We start from the raw sequence: 16,395 nt of genomic DNA, 5'->3' as shown, positions 1-16,395 counted from the left end.
GACAAAGTTAAGTTCTCCGATAGATACTTTTGGTGTAGAAGGCCACCCGATATCCCACATCAGTGACGAGATCACGTAGCAGCCACCAACAACCCCTCCAATTGCTCGTAAACAGAAGTCTATGTGCCTGTCATTAAGCCAGCCCCGACATAGACCACCGAGAATGTTTTCGAAAGTAATCGATCCATTTTTGTGCAGCGTCCAAAATTCCGTTAGTAAGCGACTTGATGCAAACGTTAAAGCAACAATATCCAACGTACTGGACGGCTTTTGCTGCATCTTTCTGGCCCTCTTTATCTGCGATTTCCCCTTGCGACCTAACACACAACATATACGCTGTTAGAACCATTAACGTTTCACATAAAATGACGTCTCCATCGTACTCTGTGGGGCAGGATCATCCAAGGCATCAGAAGACTGGTCGACGTCTTCGGCATCGCTGCTGTCGTCCTTTTCCATGCCAAGAGCGGCATACATGTAGTTCAGCTCTGTCTGCTTTCCCTTTCGCAGGGCCCGCCCTAAAATGTTTGTACAAGAAAGGTTAGAAAATTCTAAAACAGTATCTGCAGCAGATCAGTTCATCCTAACCATGTGGCGGCGCACCCTTTGCCTCACTCATAAGCGAGTCTTCTTGGAGGGCTGCGGATGGAACTCTCCTCGCGCTTCCTTGTGCGGTCCAGCTGTGCAGGGCTCACCGATCGCGCCGCCCGAGGTCTGGATGCTTCTGGCGTCGTGCAGTTCTGGAAATATGAGGCCCTCCGCTGTCGTACTTAGCGTGATCACTTCAAATTCGTATCTAAGCGAATACGGTAATTTAGAGAAATAAGTTTCCTTGAAATTTTTGAAACTGAAATACAGCAACCACATTTGTCTCAGATTGGCTAAAACAACTTTAAGTTAAGGTTGCACGAACCACTCCGAGGGCTAGACAAAAAAAAATCTGCTCGTAAGTGCATGGGTCCGTTGGAGGAGAGCGCACAGTCATCGTTCTCTCTACCCGAGACCAACAAGGCCCTGGCCTTTGACATGGGCGTGCGTCTGTGGCGCATGGAGGTCGCTCTCGCCACGCGGAAGCTGCTGTCGCTAGGCCATGCGTACGAGGTCCACTATTCGCTGCCTCGCAGCCCCGTCACGAACCTGGCATTGGCCACGCATTTTGGCCTCTCGGTGTCTGCTCTCATGGACTCTCACGTGTTTCGCGTACAGAAGACTGAGGCGCCCCGGTATCCGATGGAATTTATTGATGAACTGGCTGATGGATACACTGATCCCATTTACACAATCGAATCGGATGATTTTTTAGTCGGCATGGACGTACAAGATTTCCTCCTCTGTCCCAGAAAACTCAAGCAGCTGCATAAGGACGTAGCAGCAGTGGGAGCAGAGATCAGGGTCAAGTACGATCAGGACAGATCTGCCAAAAGGACGGTGGTGCTGCGCTTTATACGCATGGGGATGTCGGTGCAGCCCGATCCGAGACAGGGACGCACTCCAGGACGCATGCTACGTGCTCTAGATGAGATACTGATACATCACCAGCAGCTAGTAAAACGTTATGATGCGATGATTCAGCAGGATCGAATGGCAGTGCAACGACTGCACTCAGCAAAAAAAATGCTGATGTACGTCAAGACTTTCACTGGAGACACGCGAAAGACCTTGATAGCGGATAGGACCTTCCAGCTTACCGACAAGTTTCTGCATTGGTATGATGCGATCACGGCCGAAGAAGCTGAACATTTAGTTTCTGTGGAAAAGGATATCGTCATGGCCGATGCGGAGGGGCTGGAACAGGCCGTTGAAGACATGACGGTCGATATGCTACCAGGACGACCTGAAGACGAGAGCTACAACAGCAAACCTGCTTTAACACTGTGTCCGAAACACTCGCAACCATCGAAGTCACGCCTCGCGAAAAGACGAGTAACATTTGCAATGGATATTGCTACACCTCAGCAGACTAGAGCAGCGAAGCAAAATTTTACGTGTGCCAATGCTCCAACGCCGTCCCTGGCTCCTTCCCCCGAGTATCAGGAGAGACAACTGAGTGGTATTGACACTGCTGCCAAACCCAGGACCTTCGGTTGTGACGAAGGCCGATCGTATCTACTGGCCTTGGTCTGTCCTAATGTTGACATTGTGTCATCGATTGAAGAGCTATCTAGTGCTGCTCAAACTGTTCCAGTGCTGAAGATGAGCAAGGACTTTACATTGGCGGCAGGACTTAAGGTGTGTTTTAGGATGATGTATAACTATTACTACATGACTGACATGACATTCTATTCAGCTTCGGCGCGAGCTGAAGAAAGTTGGGGCTCAGTACATCGCTCGCGTCCGTTTAGGGCATTTATCATTCGATTGCTCAGGTACATTTGATCGGGATGCCACAATCGGGGCACTATCGAGGCTGATAAGGGCAGTGAGGGAACACCAAAGGTTGTACAGTGAAATGCTGTCGCACTTGAAGTCTCACTTCGGATTTTGCAAAGATAATGAAACCAGAAAGGTGAAGGATGCGGCTTTCAACTATCTCGTCGCTAAGAAGATTGTGTGGGTACGTTCATTGTCATTTTGGCATATAGATTACGACTTCGTGAAACTTATGTGCTCTTACCATCTACAGTTTCACGAAAAACCTAGCCGGGATCCTGACGATGGTGTTTATGATATAGTGGCGTACATCCAAGAATTTCCTCTCATCTGTAGGCGAGGGTCATCTTTCCCAAGCACGAAAAGCGAAGTTGTTGACGCACTTATGGCGTTCCTGATGGAATTGATCGATCAATATGAGGAGAGCCTGATGCGGGGCGGCGCAGAACAGATCAAGAGTGAATCTGAACCTGCTACCAGTGAAAGGACTCAGCCTCACCAAGATAGCTCATATGAGCTCAATGACGACGATGAGATGGCCAGTGTACACGAAAATGGGTACGATGGGATGACCGATAGACAAGAGAGCACCCGAATCGCCGAAAACGGGGAGAGCAGGGACACAGAGCTAAGGTCTATGGGTATTTTGAAGAAGCGGCGCTATGCCCCACATGCAAAGGAGTATTATGAAGACGCGCGTGGTGCTCCTCGTCCTCGCATATCGTATGCAGCACCAGAATCACAAGCACCAGTGCATGCACCACGCGAGGAAAGAAACACTGAGCGAGTTAATGACAGTGCTGCAACGAATCCAGCAAGCTTATTTATGGAGGACCGAAGCGGATCAGATATTACCCGTGATGCCCCCCCTGTCCGCTCCGAAGATGAAGTCGCCAAGGCGAAGTCGGATATCTATCAAGAGCTTTTAGTGCTTCTCTTCCGAGATCGAGAAAAGGTTATCGCAACCATCAGAGCAATTGTGTGGGATCTGGGTGTCAGATCGGAAAAAATTCGGCTATCGTCGAGTTTCACGGTAAACACTTGTACCTAATCACGTGGCCCGTGCGTGGTTATTTTAACGTGTGTGTGGTATAATTTATTTAGATCTGGCGTACCGCGACACAGCAGAATGGTTTTGTTAGATGCGTGCTCAGTGCATCTGAAGATGTGGTTAAGGCTTGTGGGGAAGGACCGTCTATTGAAGTTGCAAAGGATAAGGCGACATGGACTCTGATTAATACATTGGATGGGATAGTGAAGACGTGGAAGGCATTGCTGGCAAGCTATAATAACCGGCTAAGACAAACCCCCACATCATTGATGGCTGGTAACGAGACTCAAGCGAAGAATCGCGACAAGGTAAGACAATATATACGTTAGTGACACAACGCTGAGCGCTAATGGGGTGTATTTCCTCTACTACTTCGTAGGTGTCAGCATCGGAAAAACTTGTTCCACCGCTATTCATGTATTTTATTAAGGTCCGAGACACACTTGCCATTTCGACGGCATGCCTAAACGCAAAAGATGCAAAGCGTTCTGCCAATGAAAGATGGCGCGACATTTTGGAATCTCTGAACAAGATGAAGTCTAGTCCAGCATCGTCACGTTCCACCAGTGGAAGCTCGAACACGACACGTGCAGCTGGAGCAGCCCGATCTAATGCTTCGACGACATCAACCCCAGCGAAGAAGACCAATCTCATATTATGCAGTGACGATGAGATGGATGATGACGATGACTACGATAACGATTCGGACGGCTATGATGATGATGACTGGGACCCGTCTGGAGTTAAAACGGCACAGGATGCACACATCGCATCACAACAGACTACAGCTTTCGAGAACGAGCTGAAAAAAGACTATGATGAACGGTCCGAGAGCAATCTCTCTGATGAAGCCAAGTTCCGTGCTGCAATCCGCAGTCTCTTTACTCCTACAGATGAGCTTTGTGCTGGAATCAATCGACTTCGGGCATCGTTGAAGTATCGCGGAGCTGAAAACAGAAGGATCGTTCCCAATGTCACTGCGAATATTAGGATGGAACGTCTTCGGGAAGGCATTTATGAAGTTCTTGTTGATGTCAACGATGTCATTCGTTTCAAGGCATCGGAGGTGTCCAAGTCTGATGCTTGCAATGCTGCTGTTGACGGTATGTTAAACAAACTCAACAGGATTCGGTCAGTCTGGGCACAACTTCTTCACTTTTTGGACGTGAAATCTCTTGCATATGTTTCGCCAATTGATTCCTTCCGGGACCTCATGTTGTCGGGCATCGCAAGTGTAAGTAATGAAATCTACCTGCTCTTTCCTACAGCTTCAAACTAACTGTTTTTTTTCTTCTTCATTCCAGATCATAACTGCTGTGGAAGACCTGCCTCGCATGTCATTTTCTCGACACTCTCGCTCACCTTCTGGCGTCCATTGCGTCGTACGAGTAGATGACCATGTGCTTTGTCGGGCTACGTGGGATACTGAAGTGGATGCTCGTCGCCTAGCTGAATGGAGGGCAGCTCAGTTTTTGATTGATTTGATCGATTGTGGTCTTGATACAAAGCCAACAACTGACGGGGAAGATGAGAAGGTCTCGATCGATAGCGAACTGCCAATCATCACGAACGCCGTTGGTTGGTCGTGCCTTATTCAGATTCAAGACGCGTCCGATACTAGCAGTTTCCACAAGTTTCGGGTCGATGCTTTCTGGTGCCGTACGCGCGACGGGATGACACCCGACCAATTTCCAGCGAGCCAAAACATCGTGGCAACGCAGGATGGAACTGTGGGGATGGAAAAGCTGGAGACTGAAGTGCGCAACCTTCACGAATCGGCGATGGCATTTTTCTGCTTAGAATCCGCGTACGATCACTGGAAGTTTGTGCGACAGCTCGTCCGCTATTCGGACAAGCGAAAGCACAACTCTCGAGCACTCGCGCTGAAGATGGCAGCCGACTCTCCGTACAACATGTACGTGATTCCACCTGGAGCGTCTATCAATAGCGAACACAACAACTACTGGCCGGAAAAAGCACTGCCTCGCGTGCGAATTGATCGTAAGAGTGTGGTAGGCTTCTTGACGAAGAAGAAAATCGGATAAGTCGAGTGAGCAGCAGTATTTCAGGAAGCAGTTTGGTCTAACTTTCTTTGTTTTAGGTTTGGCTCGTACACATAACGTTTTAGTACTACCTCCGCTCGGAAAATAAATCACCTTTCCAAAAAAATTTCACAGCGCTCCGCCTCGTTGTTTTTCATGATTATAAAGTAGTAAGAAATAATCTACTGTAGTTAGTGATCGTCGCCGTCCTTGTCTTCCTTGCCGCTGTTGTCATCCATCCCGTGGTGTCTGCGGAATACTGCGCTGTGTGTTTCAGCGTGAATCATCTCGAGGTATTCGGCATTATGAATTTCGAACCGGCGCTGCCGAATGAGATGCCCAAGGTCCCCGATGGTCCCTCCGTCGTTGAGGTCATGATCGAGAATCAAGTCCATGAGAACGTCGCACATCCGGCGCACTTCAATATTCGGCGCATCAGCAGCGAGAAGCAAGTCCGGCACAAAGCCGACACCAAAGAGAATATCTTCAAACGTATCGGGGTGCCTCAGCATGCGATAAAATGCATAAAGGATCTGTAAGGTGAGCTCGTTGTCGTGCTGTTTCTCTTGGAATAGTGAGTGCAGCGTGCGCACAAGTCGAGATGATGACAGCAGAGGAGCACACTTTGGTTCCAATGCGAGCGTGCTAACAAACAGTACGACTTCCAAAATCATGTCATCTTGTGAAAAGCCCGGTACAAGGAGTTTGTTGAGTAGCGGGATAACAGAATGGTCTGTCACCAATCTGTCCCATGAACCCTTCGACGGTAGATCACTTGGCGTCATGTTTGCTAGCGTCGCTACAACTTCAACAGAAAAGTCGTGGTTGTCAGTAGTAAGACATAGCTCGATAAATGGGACCACGAAGGGGGCCCACATGCCTCGATACTTGTACGCCTTGTCGCTGACCAAATCTTCCTGCAGCGTGTACGACCACAGTGCAATATTTCGAATCACCTTCATCAGCAGCGGGTCGCGAGTGCGAAATACACGTGAAGCAAGAGCTTCTAGACCACGGTTCTGGCACATGAGTTCGGCATTGCGCGCGTTGTGGCTGAGGTTCACAGACAGCGCAGCCAGCTCCTTCGCCACGATATTCTGTGGGAAATTAATTACCAGTTGCATGACGATTGGGACTGCCTCTGTGTATGTGAACATTGACTTGCATCGATCGTCGATGCTGAGGTGGTAAAGGATTCGTAGGGAAAGCGCTCGAAAAGGAGGTTTCTTCAGTAGCTCCACCAGCTTCGGGATAAGACTATTTCTCACCAGCACTTCGCGAAGCGTTGGATCGAAGGACAAGTTAAACAGCAGTTTGAGTGATGTCTGGATGGGTTTGTCGTGGTTACAATTGAGGTATCGCACTAGCTTTTCCACCACTGAAAGCTCCATCATTGCGTCCTTGTTTTCCTCAAAAATGCTCAACTTCTTGAGGAATGTGATAGTCAGAATTACCAGATCGGGTGCTACACGATCCAACAACTTTTCCAAGATCGAAAGCCAAAAAAGGTAAGTGCTTGGAGCTATCAGAAAAATAAAATTAACGTACCTTAGTCAGGAAAATCACAATCTTGCGCTTGACCATCTTGCGCTCGGTATGAATGTCTTCTGCCAGGTTCAGCAGCACGCTGAAGCACACACAGCTGCAGATAAAAGTCAACTATCAGTTTAACGACCAGGTTGCACAGCCACCAGATCAGTCTCCTCACAACAGTTGGTCTTGCTTTTTCATGCGCTTTTTGTTGCGCTTCTTCTCACGGTCAAGCTTTGCTAGCGCAAAGTCGGTATCGTCTGTTGGGGCCTCATGTGCGGTGGCTTCAAGCATTTTTCCCTCTTCGAGACGTAGCTGGTGACGCTTAAGCTCAAACTCGACGATCTTCAGTGTGATAGCCCCAATGCGGTAGTTAGCCAGTAGCGCATGTAACTGTAGGAAGTTGGAGAAGCACCAGAAGATACGCATCATGATGAGCGAAAAGTCGTAGCTTTTCTTGTAGTCGTCATTCAGAACACGCGACAACAGGCTCTGTGTAAAGCGAGCACCGGTTAGTGAACCTGTTGTGTGCGACTACGAGAATACCTACTCAGATCTCTACCGACCATGAGTGATTCATTCTGCACGAGGACTTCAATGTTGCCTGCATACTCTGCCAGTTCAAGGATCATCTTGGCGCCCTGCAGCTTGGACTCGACATCGTCATCGTAAAGTTTCTCCATGTAGGCGTCCAGCTCATCCGCCTTGGCTGTAATTTTGCGAGGCTTCTCGCTCTTGTTCCCACGACTTGGACCACGACTGGAGCTCGTGCGGGAGCTGCTCATGGCTTGCCTGTTTGTGAGGGACTGAGCCGTAGCAGGAGTTTCAAATGACGTTGAAGTTATTGACCGCTTATTGGCCAATCCGTAATGAGAATGGGTTTGGCGCCAACAGAAGACAACCCGACTTGAGTTGGCGGGTATTTTAGTAAAAGAAAATACCATGGTATCCATTGGATACTACAAATTGTATTGTTGGCTTCAACACAGTGCATGTATTAAAACATGTTTATTATTATGCAGTACTTATTAGCCGCAGTGCGCAATTTGACTGGCCATAAGTCAGATGGCTACATCTCGACTGGTGCAGCGTACAGCGGCGTTCGTGGAGCAACAGCTCAAGACAAACGACGCGTCGCACGACTGGCGCCACATTGAGCGCGTCTGGACGTTGGCGAGGGCTCTAGCGAAGGAGGAGGTGGGCGCGAAGTCGCTTGTGCTTAATTCTCAGCGCTGTACCTAATGAGAAGTATTGTGTTCAGTGCGTGTCTGAGGAAAATCTGGAGATTGTGGATCTAGCAGCATTGCTCCATGACATTGACGACTGGAAGTATCAGGGAGGCAAGGAGAAGCCTACGAAAAGGGCAGTTTGTTTTCTGCAGTCGGAGTGCATCTCGGGAGACAAGATCGAACGTGTGATGACCATTATTGACAGCATGGGATTCAAAGATGAGCTAGAAGGCAAGGAATCGGTACGCCAGGTCGTTGAACCAATTATTGCTGGCTGAGATTAATGAATTTTGGCGCGCTAGCGTTCGCTTTCTGTTGAATACGGCTGCGTCCAGGATGCCGATCGACTGGTTCGTTGTCTGTCACGAATGCCCTGAGATTCAGGTTTGTGACGCATGAGAGCCATTGTTTGTATAGGATGCGATTGGAGCCATCGGAATTGCACGTTGTTTCACGTATGGAGGACACAAACTGCGGCCACTTTATGACCCGGATGTGTGCCCGGTCGACGGCATGACCAAAGAGCAGTACATGGACCAGAATCGCCCCAACACCACTATCAACCATTTCTACGAGGTACGCAATTTATCTGTAACTGCTGATAACGTTTAGGCTTTGACCTTAGTGTGCTCCGCTCCGTGCAGAAATTACTGAAGCTCCGTGGCATGATGAAGACCAATGCAGGAAAACGTCTGGCGGAAGAGCGCCATGCCTTCATGGAAACATTCCTGGACCAGTTCCACAAAGAGATTTGTGGCCGAGGCTAGATCTACTGTGTTAGAGAAGACAATCCGGAGAGCTATAGAAAGCGATGCATCACCTTGAAGATCATTTTTGCTTCTTCCCTACAAACATACTCGATTGCCTCCGCAGTTCATTATGCTCGTTCTCCCCCCTTTTTCATCACGAGCACGACACGCTCGCCTCTCCATTACCCAGGGGGCCAGCCCAACTTGCGCCCTCCAAGAAGGTGCAAATGTAGGTGGAATACCGACTGGCAGCCGTCCGCCCCATCGTTAATAACGATACGGAAACCCTTGTCTAAGTTCTGCTGGTTAGCGACCTGTTTGGCAGTGTAGAGCAGATGGCCCAGGATGGATTCGTGGCGCTCCTCGGCGTGCGCGAGCTGCGTAAGTCCGTCGCGCTTCTTGGGGATAAGCAGAATGTGCACGGGCGCTTGCGGGTTCACGTCGTGAAATGCGAGGCACTGCTCGTCCTCATACGCAATCTTGGTGGGGATTTGCCCGTTAATGATCTTGTCAAAGATGGTATCGCCCGCGGTGGAGGCAGCACCCGACGAGGCCGCGGCGTCAGACTTAGCACGTTCATCGCAGCTCATGGTACGGAGTGCAAAGGAGGCAAGCGGGCGGCGTGACAGTGAAGAACCAGCCGCCACGATGGATCGGCGAATTACTGGCATATTTAAATCTGACCCGTTTTTCAATGCGTAATATTATACTTCAAGCATGAATGAACCATTAGCGAACATGTATATGCACTTAAGAAGGATTTCAAACACTTCTTGTAAATCCTAGGTCTAAACCATAAAACATGTAATTCCAATCCTCTGTACTCGCATTCCGGTACGACAGGCTCGCACCACACATTGCAACGCACTTGCATTTTTGCACAGCTAGCAGCAGCAGCAAGATTTCCGTTCTCAGCATGGGCAGTAGCGACACCATCGAGCCGATGCAGCAGCAGGAAGAAGCTGTGGAGGTGGACGAATCGTCTTTTAGCGTGCTCGTAGCACCTCCCGCCGGTAAAACAGGCCAACCCTTGCGTTTGGAGAGCGTGAGCCCCTCGGACACTGTCTTGGCGCTACGCCAGCTTATTGGCGAGTTCCCAGCGCTAGCATGCTACACGTGCTACCACTTGGAAGCCAAGCGCCTTACGGACGACACCTGGGAGCCGCTCAATGACTTCGTGGAGCTCAGCGAATACGAGAATGTGACGGATGGTGTCACGTTGCGCATGATGCTGGACAAGTACGACGCCCGCAAGGCGCGCGCCCAGGTGCGTCGCTTCCGTGACGTGCTAAGCAACCCACCTATTCCCCAGGCCGCCGTAGAGCTCGAGACCCAGCCGGAGACTGCCGACAAGGTCGAGGAGCCTGCCGACAGCAAGGAAATTGACGAACAGAAGCTCAAGGAGATTTCAGAACAACAACTCAAGCGTCTGCGTGAAATCCACCACAAGCTTGAGGGCATCGAGATTCCCGTTAAACCCGAGCTCTCGGAATTTTACTCCTTCCCTGGTGCCACCACCGCCGTGAAGGAGGAGTCGGAGCAAACGGATACGCCTGCTAAAATCAAGAAAGGGAAGAAAGGGAAAAAGAACCAACACAAGCAAAAGCAGCAGCAGCAAAACGAAACCAACCAGAAGGAACAGGAGCAGCAGCCAATCGCCAAACTCCCTGCCTGTGTTCAGAGCATCGTGTTCTCGGGCTACAATCCACCCCCAGGACCGCGCAAGCTGGCGGGCGACCTGCTGTACTTGGAAGTGGTCGCCGCTGGTGACAACAGTCGCTACCACATCACGTCGCACGTCAACGGCTTCTTCGTGAACCGCTCGACTGCCACCAAGTTCGACCCACGTCCGCACAAGACTGTTCCTGCCCACTCACACTTGTTGGTTGACGTCCTGAGCAATGTGTCACCGAAGTTCAAGGAGTCATATGGTGCTCTCCTCGCTAAGGCTGCTTCACTGGCTAAGGAGGGGCCTTCTTCGATTGAATGGATGGTAGCTGCTGGTTCCAGTTTGGGTGGGAAACTTCCGTGGAACACGCCTGTTGCTGCAGCGATGGAGGAGCACTCGTATGACCTTAACCGTGCCGAAGATGAGCTTTGTACCACTTACGGCATGGACGAGCGTGGTGTGTTGCGCGACTGGAATGAAGAATACCAGTGCTGCCGCGAATTGCCCAAGGACACACTGAAGGCGGAGATTGTGCGTGCTCGTGTCATGTATAAGATTGTTGCGGAGTTTGTGGAGGCTGCGACTAAGGGCGCAGTGGCAATTGTCGAGGGCAACATTCCTCCTATCAACCCCATGGACGACAAGAGTGCTCACGTCTATGTTTTCAACAATATCTTCTTCTCCGTGTCCATTGACGGGAAGTCTACCAAGGACGCTGCTGGAGGTGAGGAAAATGCCTACTCGGCCGCCAACCGCGACTTACAGGGTGTCAAGGCCTTTAATGATGCCGATGTAAGGGATCTGCACACTTTGGCCACGACTGTGGTGGACTACCTTGGTGTTCGTGTCATTGCCCAGAGCCTTATCCCGGGAATCCTGATGGGCGACGCTGCATCGAAGCTTGTGTATGGCTCGGTGGACCACGGAAAGACTATTGCATCCAATAGCACGATGCACGAGCTCATGCTTGAGGCAGGAAAAAAACTGCACATCGCCGAGCGTAGCATCAAACCCCTAGGCAAAAGTGAAGAAGATGTGGCTGCTGAGAAGGAGCAGGAGGCTTTAGATATACCCCTCGTGAGCAGTGGTGAGGCCAGCACTGACGTGACCACCATTTGTGGTGCTGTTGAGGCCAAGGGAATTCAAGGCTCGGATGGACGTCTGTATGTCCTGGATCTCGTCCGCATTACTCCGAAGGATTGGACATTTTACAAGAACCGCGGCGCTGCTAGGAAGAATTCCAAGGAAAATAAGGATGTTGTGCCTGAAGAGGACGGATTGTGCTTTACGCGTAATGATGAAGGCTATGCAGCTCTGCTGCGACCGGAGCTGGTTCAGCTGTACTCGCTCTGGAAGGAAAACCAGGCTCGCCGCGCCATCCGTGAGGTGCGCAAGGCTGCGAAGAAGGAGGAAAAGGGTACGGAAGATAACGCCTCGATAAAGAATGATGCTGAGAAGAAGGACACTGAGGAGAACGAGCAAGAGGAAGAAGAAGACGAAGAGATCCCTCCAGTGCTGCTCAACCCAAACGTCTTCATGGACTATGCGGCTTCCACCGATTCGGAGCAGCGTGAGGCTGACAAGGCAGCGGCGAAGGACGCCGCGGAGTATATGCAGCGGATCGTTGTGCCGGCGTTTGTCGCTGATGTTCGTCGTGGAGCTATAGCCCCCGCCGATGGCTACGCCCTCACGCAGCTGATGCACTCTTGCGGTATCAACATGCGTTACCTGGGTCGTTTGGCCTCGCTTGCCAAGAAGCTAGAGGCCATTAGCGGTATTTCCAAGTACTTGCTGGAGATACTTGAGGTGGAGATGATCGCGCGTGTTGCGAAGCATATCCTGGCTGATGTTTTGAACTCCAACGACTCCATTCGGGCCGCCCCGGGAACCGCCATTGTGAAGCTCCTCAACGGCATTCTTGGATCGAGCTCAGCTGCTGTTTCGGAGAAGGCAGACGAAACCTGTAGTACTGATGCTACCACAACGACCTCACTGGATTCCAAGACGCTGTGGACGCGCATTGACATGGAGATTAAGGCCCGCTTCGACTACAAGCTGACTCTTTGGGGCCCTGGCCGTGACGAATCTCGTGGTGAAAATGCTGTCTACCTTGTTGGCCGTGTGAGTAAGTCTGTCATGTTGCGGCGTCTGTGTCAGCGTCTGGGTCTCCGTGTGGTGAGCCGTAACTACGAGTTCTCATCGTCGTCTCCAATCAGCTTGGATGACATTAGTGGTGTCGTGCCTGTCGTCAAGACTTCTTTGCCTGCACACCCGTTGACTCGTGCTAAGCAGCTCCTTGAACGTGGTCGTATGCACTTGAGCCAGGGCGCACTGTCAAGTGCATACGAGTTTCTTCAGGAAGCATCATCTCTGCTCTTCCAGGTGTGTGGTGCAGCCCACGAGGACGCTGCACTCTGCAGCTCGTCGCTCGCTACTGTACTCTACCACGCTGGTGACGTTGCTGGAGCTATTGCGCAGCAGCAGCGAGCACTGGCGTTGTACACACAGCTCCGAGGTATCGATTATCATGACACGGCTTACGCGCACGCTAATTTGGCGTTGTTCCTGCATGCGAACGCCCAGACGGACCTGGCGGTGCCACACATCCGCCGTGCTATTTACCTGCTGGAGTTCTGCTGCGGCCCTCACTTCCCTGAGATTAGCTCGCTCTACTTCAAAATGGGTATAATGTGCCAGGATGTGGGGCAGATTACGCTGGCTCTGATGTGCCACCGTGAGTCTCTCCGTCGCGGCGAGTTTGACCGCAATCAAGCGGCTAACGTTCTCCATCAAATGGCTCTGGCGTGCGGTCTGGCTGGCGGCTACCGTGAGGCTCTGATGTACGAGAAGAAGGTGTATTCGCTCATGAAGGAGGCGTTCGGACACGAGGACCCGCGAGTGATTGAGTCGGCCAAGTTCATGGCCAAGTTCACGGAGAGGGCCGTTGAGGGTGCCAAGGGCCGTCGGGAGGTTGATGCTGCTGAGGCGGCTGATGCGATTGCTAACGAGCTACTCGGTGAGCTAGAGCTCAAGACCCAGTCGAACCAAGATGCTGGATCGCCGCCTGCAGCCAAGAAGAAAATCCGCAAGTCCAAGAACGGTGGCAAGAAGCACTAAACATGCTCTCGACGAGTTGCTGCTTTTACTAGCCGAGCGCCGCCGCTACGCGGCGGTAATTTAGGTTTTACTTTAGATTTTTGCCTTCCCGCCTTCGCTTCGCTTCGGCGGGATAATTAGTCCAAATCCTCTGAGTCCCCCGTGTGCCTAAATCGACTTCTTAAATTTCATAAATCTGCGTTTCATTTGCTACAAAATGCTGAGTTCCCAGTATATTTCTACCGGTACAAAAGACTGAACCCCTAGCACATACTTACCATGCTCATAAACGCTTACGCTAGTGATCTTGGCAAAGTCTCTTTATTGTTGTTGGCTATCACTGTACCTTCTGCACTTCAGTCTAAAAACGCTAAATAATATATTTAGTTCAGCGTCGTGCACGCTGAAACCTAAATTGCATCAATACAAAGAATATCTGTCCAGCTTGCATCTGGTTAAGCTTGTAATAAACTGACTATTAACCACTTCGCATACGAAACTCGCTACTTTGAAAGAAAATTAAAAGTGTTACAATTTAAATATTTAATAAAAATATTCAAGCTGTAGCATTTTTTTATGCATTCAAGTGTGTTCATTTTGTGCTGATTCAGAATCAGTCATTAGACACTCGAATCTGTGCCTGTTATGGTTATAGCCTTTGGATATAACGATGCGTCGCAAGACGCCTTGCTGTTGTTGTTGTTGACGGCGGTATTTTTATTTGATACTTAAACGATGATTCCAGGATGGTTAAACGTAGATTAGGCTTTAAGTTGATAAACGGTTCTTTACGGGCCTACTTATAGTAACCATAATTGATACCTCTCATGCTGTGCTGTTATCTTACCGCTGCATGTAAAACCTTATTCTACGCCCTTGTCGGCAACGCGTCTACCTATTAAGAAGTATCAGAATGTGGTTGTCTAAAAACCCGCTTAGAAAACAATGGTCAAGTTCAATTCGCTTACAGTAGTAATTGTCATCAGCACATATAACTTCTTTTGTTCACACGTCAATCTAAAACTATCTATCTTTGTGAATCAAGTGACAACGTTTATAAGCACAGCTTTGTTCTTACGACCAGACCGGCTACTGCTGTACATGTAACATATACGATTTAGCAATACCAGAAACCCACTCAGATAACTTATTAATGCTAATATTTTTACAATAAAAAAATTGAAATTATCATTAGTCAGTGTAACACGCAGATCCTACTGAGTACAGAGAATTTAGTATACTTAAACCATGTCCTCGGAAACACGCATGCTTACGTGTACGATAGGCACCCTGCCCTCCGTTTAGTACTCAAATATCAATAGCAACATGCATTATAAAAAAGTATATAATATTTAAACGATGCCTTTGGATAATGTATAGCCTTGTGCAAATCCCCATATGTAAACTGGGAAACACATGAATTTATTGATGCAACAACACAATCTAGTTTTAACCAATTAAAGCCACCTTCGCTGCGCTCGGCAGCCAGTAGAAATATTTAAATCATTTTATCCGATGATTTGTCCGGAAAAGCGTGACAGGCACGACAATTTAGTGTGACGGACAGACAGGTTGCTGCAGTAGATGTTTAAGACTAGCCGTTCGCCGCCGCTACGCGGCGGAGTGGCATGGTTTGTTGGAGATGAGGTGGCCGCAACCTTAGTGCTTCTTGGTGTCGCGTGTTTTGAGAGCGTGGTTCACCCCGTAGATCTTGGCATCGTGTATTTAACCACTTGCCTTTCCGTAGTCTCATTCGGCCCCGTATAATATCGTGGTTTGGAACGTTTCCGTTACCCCGTACTACAGGTTGGGTGTTGTTTTCTTCAATGGTCCATGCTCTTTCGTGCTCTTTTCGGCTTCGAGGTTCCTGCTCACCCATGGCCCACGCTGCTCAGCGGTTCTGTCCTCTCTCTTGTGAACTCATGCTCTTTAGTACGGTCTTTTCGTTAAAGCTAACTGTTTTCCGTTCTCAAACGTTTACGTGGGTTGCACTGGCTTCGTGGTAGATACTATTTCGTGACCGTTGGCCTTCCATCGCCGGTGCTCTAACCAAAGGGTGCTATTCCGTGCTTTGGTGCCTCCATGCAGTCGTGGTTCCGTCGCCCGTGCATCGTGATCTCCTGATGAAGTGTCATCGACCGCGGTATCACGCTATCGTGCAATCACGGTGTGGTAATGCTGTCTATGGTATTGTGCTCGCGTAGTGCATCTGCGTTGCCCGTGTTATCGTGTTCTACAATGGCATCGTGCTCCACGGTGTGCAATCATGGCCACCCCACACGTTCCCCCTCCCTCTCCCCCCCCTCGTGTTTTTTGTGGCTGGTCCGACGTCCGTTAAATCGTGTTCCCATGTACTACGGTTCTCCGTGGCTCGGTAAGCTCAGGTTCTACACTTGTATCGATCTCCGCGGCTCAAAGATTTTCTGACTATAGCTCCGCGGCTGCGTTCTCCCATGGCATAGTGGCCCAGACCATACTATCTAGTTATCTTGTGGTGTCCCGGTTGATCTGCCGTTTGTGCTTCGTATTTTACCGTGCTTCGTGGTCTACCGTGCTGTATCGTAGGTGATTTCCGTGCTCTGTAGCAGCTACGTGTTCTAGCCCGGTTTTACGTAGAAAGTCTAACAGAGTCCGTGACTCTCAGTGCTTTCATAGATTT

At 49.8% G+C, this 16,395-nt stretch overlaps 5 protein-coding genes across 5 annotated transcripts; 3 read left to right on the top strand and 2 right to left on the bottom strand.

Moving 5' to 3' along the window:
* Positions 1-940: 940 nt before the first annotated feature.
* PITG_21014 (uncharacterized protein) lies at positions 941-3,421 on the top strand (the record flags this gene model as incomplete). Its single annotated transcript, XM_002895214.1, has 4 exons — positions 941-2,229; positions 2,288-2,366; positions 2,490-2,554; positions 2,624-3,421. The coding sequence occupies 4 exons, from the start codon at positions 955-957 to the stop codon at positions 3,419-3,421; spliced, it is 2,217 nt and encodes a 738-aa protein (XP_002895260.1).
* A 2,233-nt stretch (positions 3,422-5,654) lies between these two features.
* PITG_21013 (kinesin-associated protein, putative) lies at positions 5,655-7,778 on the bottom strand (the record flags this gene model as incomplete). The annotated part of the gene is made up of 4 exons (XM_002895213.1): positions 5,655-6,944; positions 7,012-7,105; positions 7,172-7,485; positions 7,560-7,778. 4 exons carry the CDS (start codon positions 7,776-7,778, stop codon positions 5,655-5,657), a joined length of 1,917 nt encoding a protein of 638 aa, XP_002895259.1.
* Positions 7,779-8,058: 280 nt separating this feature from the next.
* On the top strand, positions 8,059-8,989 carry PITG_21012 (uncharacterized protein; the record flags this gene model as incomplete). The annotated part of the gene is made up of 5 exons (XM_002895212.1): positions 8,059-8,190; positions 8,267-8,464; positions 8,525-8,572; positions 8,640-8,798; positions 8,867-8,989. 5 exons carry the CDS (start codon positions 8,059-8,061, stop codon positions 8,987-8,989), a joined length of 660 nt encoding a protein of 219 aa, XP_002895258.1.
* Positions 8,990-9,027: 38 nt separating this feature from the next.
* On the bottom strand, positions 9,028-9,635 carry PITG_21011 (14 kDa zinc-binding protein; the record flags this gene model as incomplete). Its single annotated transcript, XM_002895211.1, has 1 exon — positions 9,028-9,635. The coding sequence occupies one exon, from the start codon at positions 9,559-9,561 to the stop codon at positions 9,154-9,156; it is 408 nt and encodes a 135-aa protein (XP_002895257.1).
* Positions 9,636-9,887: 252 nt separating this feature from the next.
* Positions 9,888-13,757, top strand: PITG_21010 (eukaryotic translation initiation factor 3 subunit, putative; the record flags this gene model as incomplete). The annotated part of the gene is made up of 1 exon (XM_002895210.1): positions 9,888-13,757. One exon carries the CDS (start codon positions 9,888-9,890, stop codon positions 13,755-13,757), a length of 3,870 nt encoding a protein of 1,289 aa, XP_002895256.1.
* Between the last annotated feature and the right edge of the window lie 2,638 nt (positions 13,758-16,395).

This window comes from Phytophthora infestans, genomic scaffold (assembly GCF_000142945.1).
Source record: "Phytophthora infestans T30-4 supercont1.223 genomic scaffold, whole genome shotgun sequence".
In the NCBI taxonomy this organism is placed as follows: Eukaryota; Oomycota; class Peronosporomycetes; order Peronosporales; family Peronosporaceae; genus Phytophthora; species Phytophthora infestans.
The sequence above is the reverse complement of the archived record's forward strand: the minus strand, read 5'-3'. Positions and strand labels throughout refer to the sequence as shown.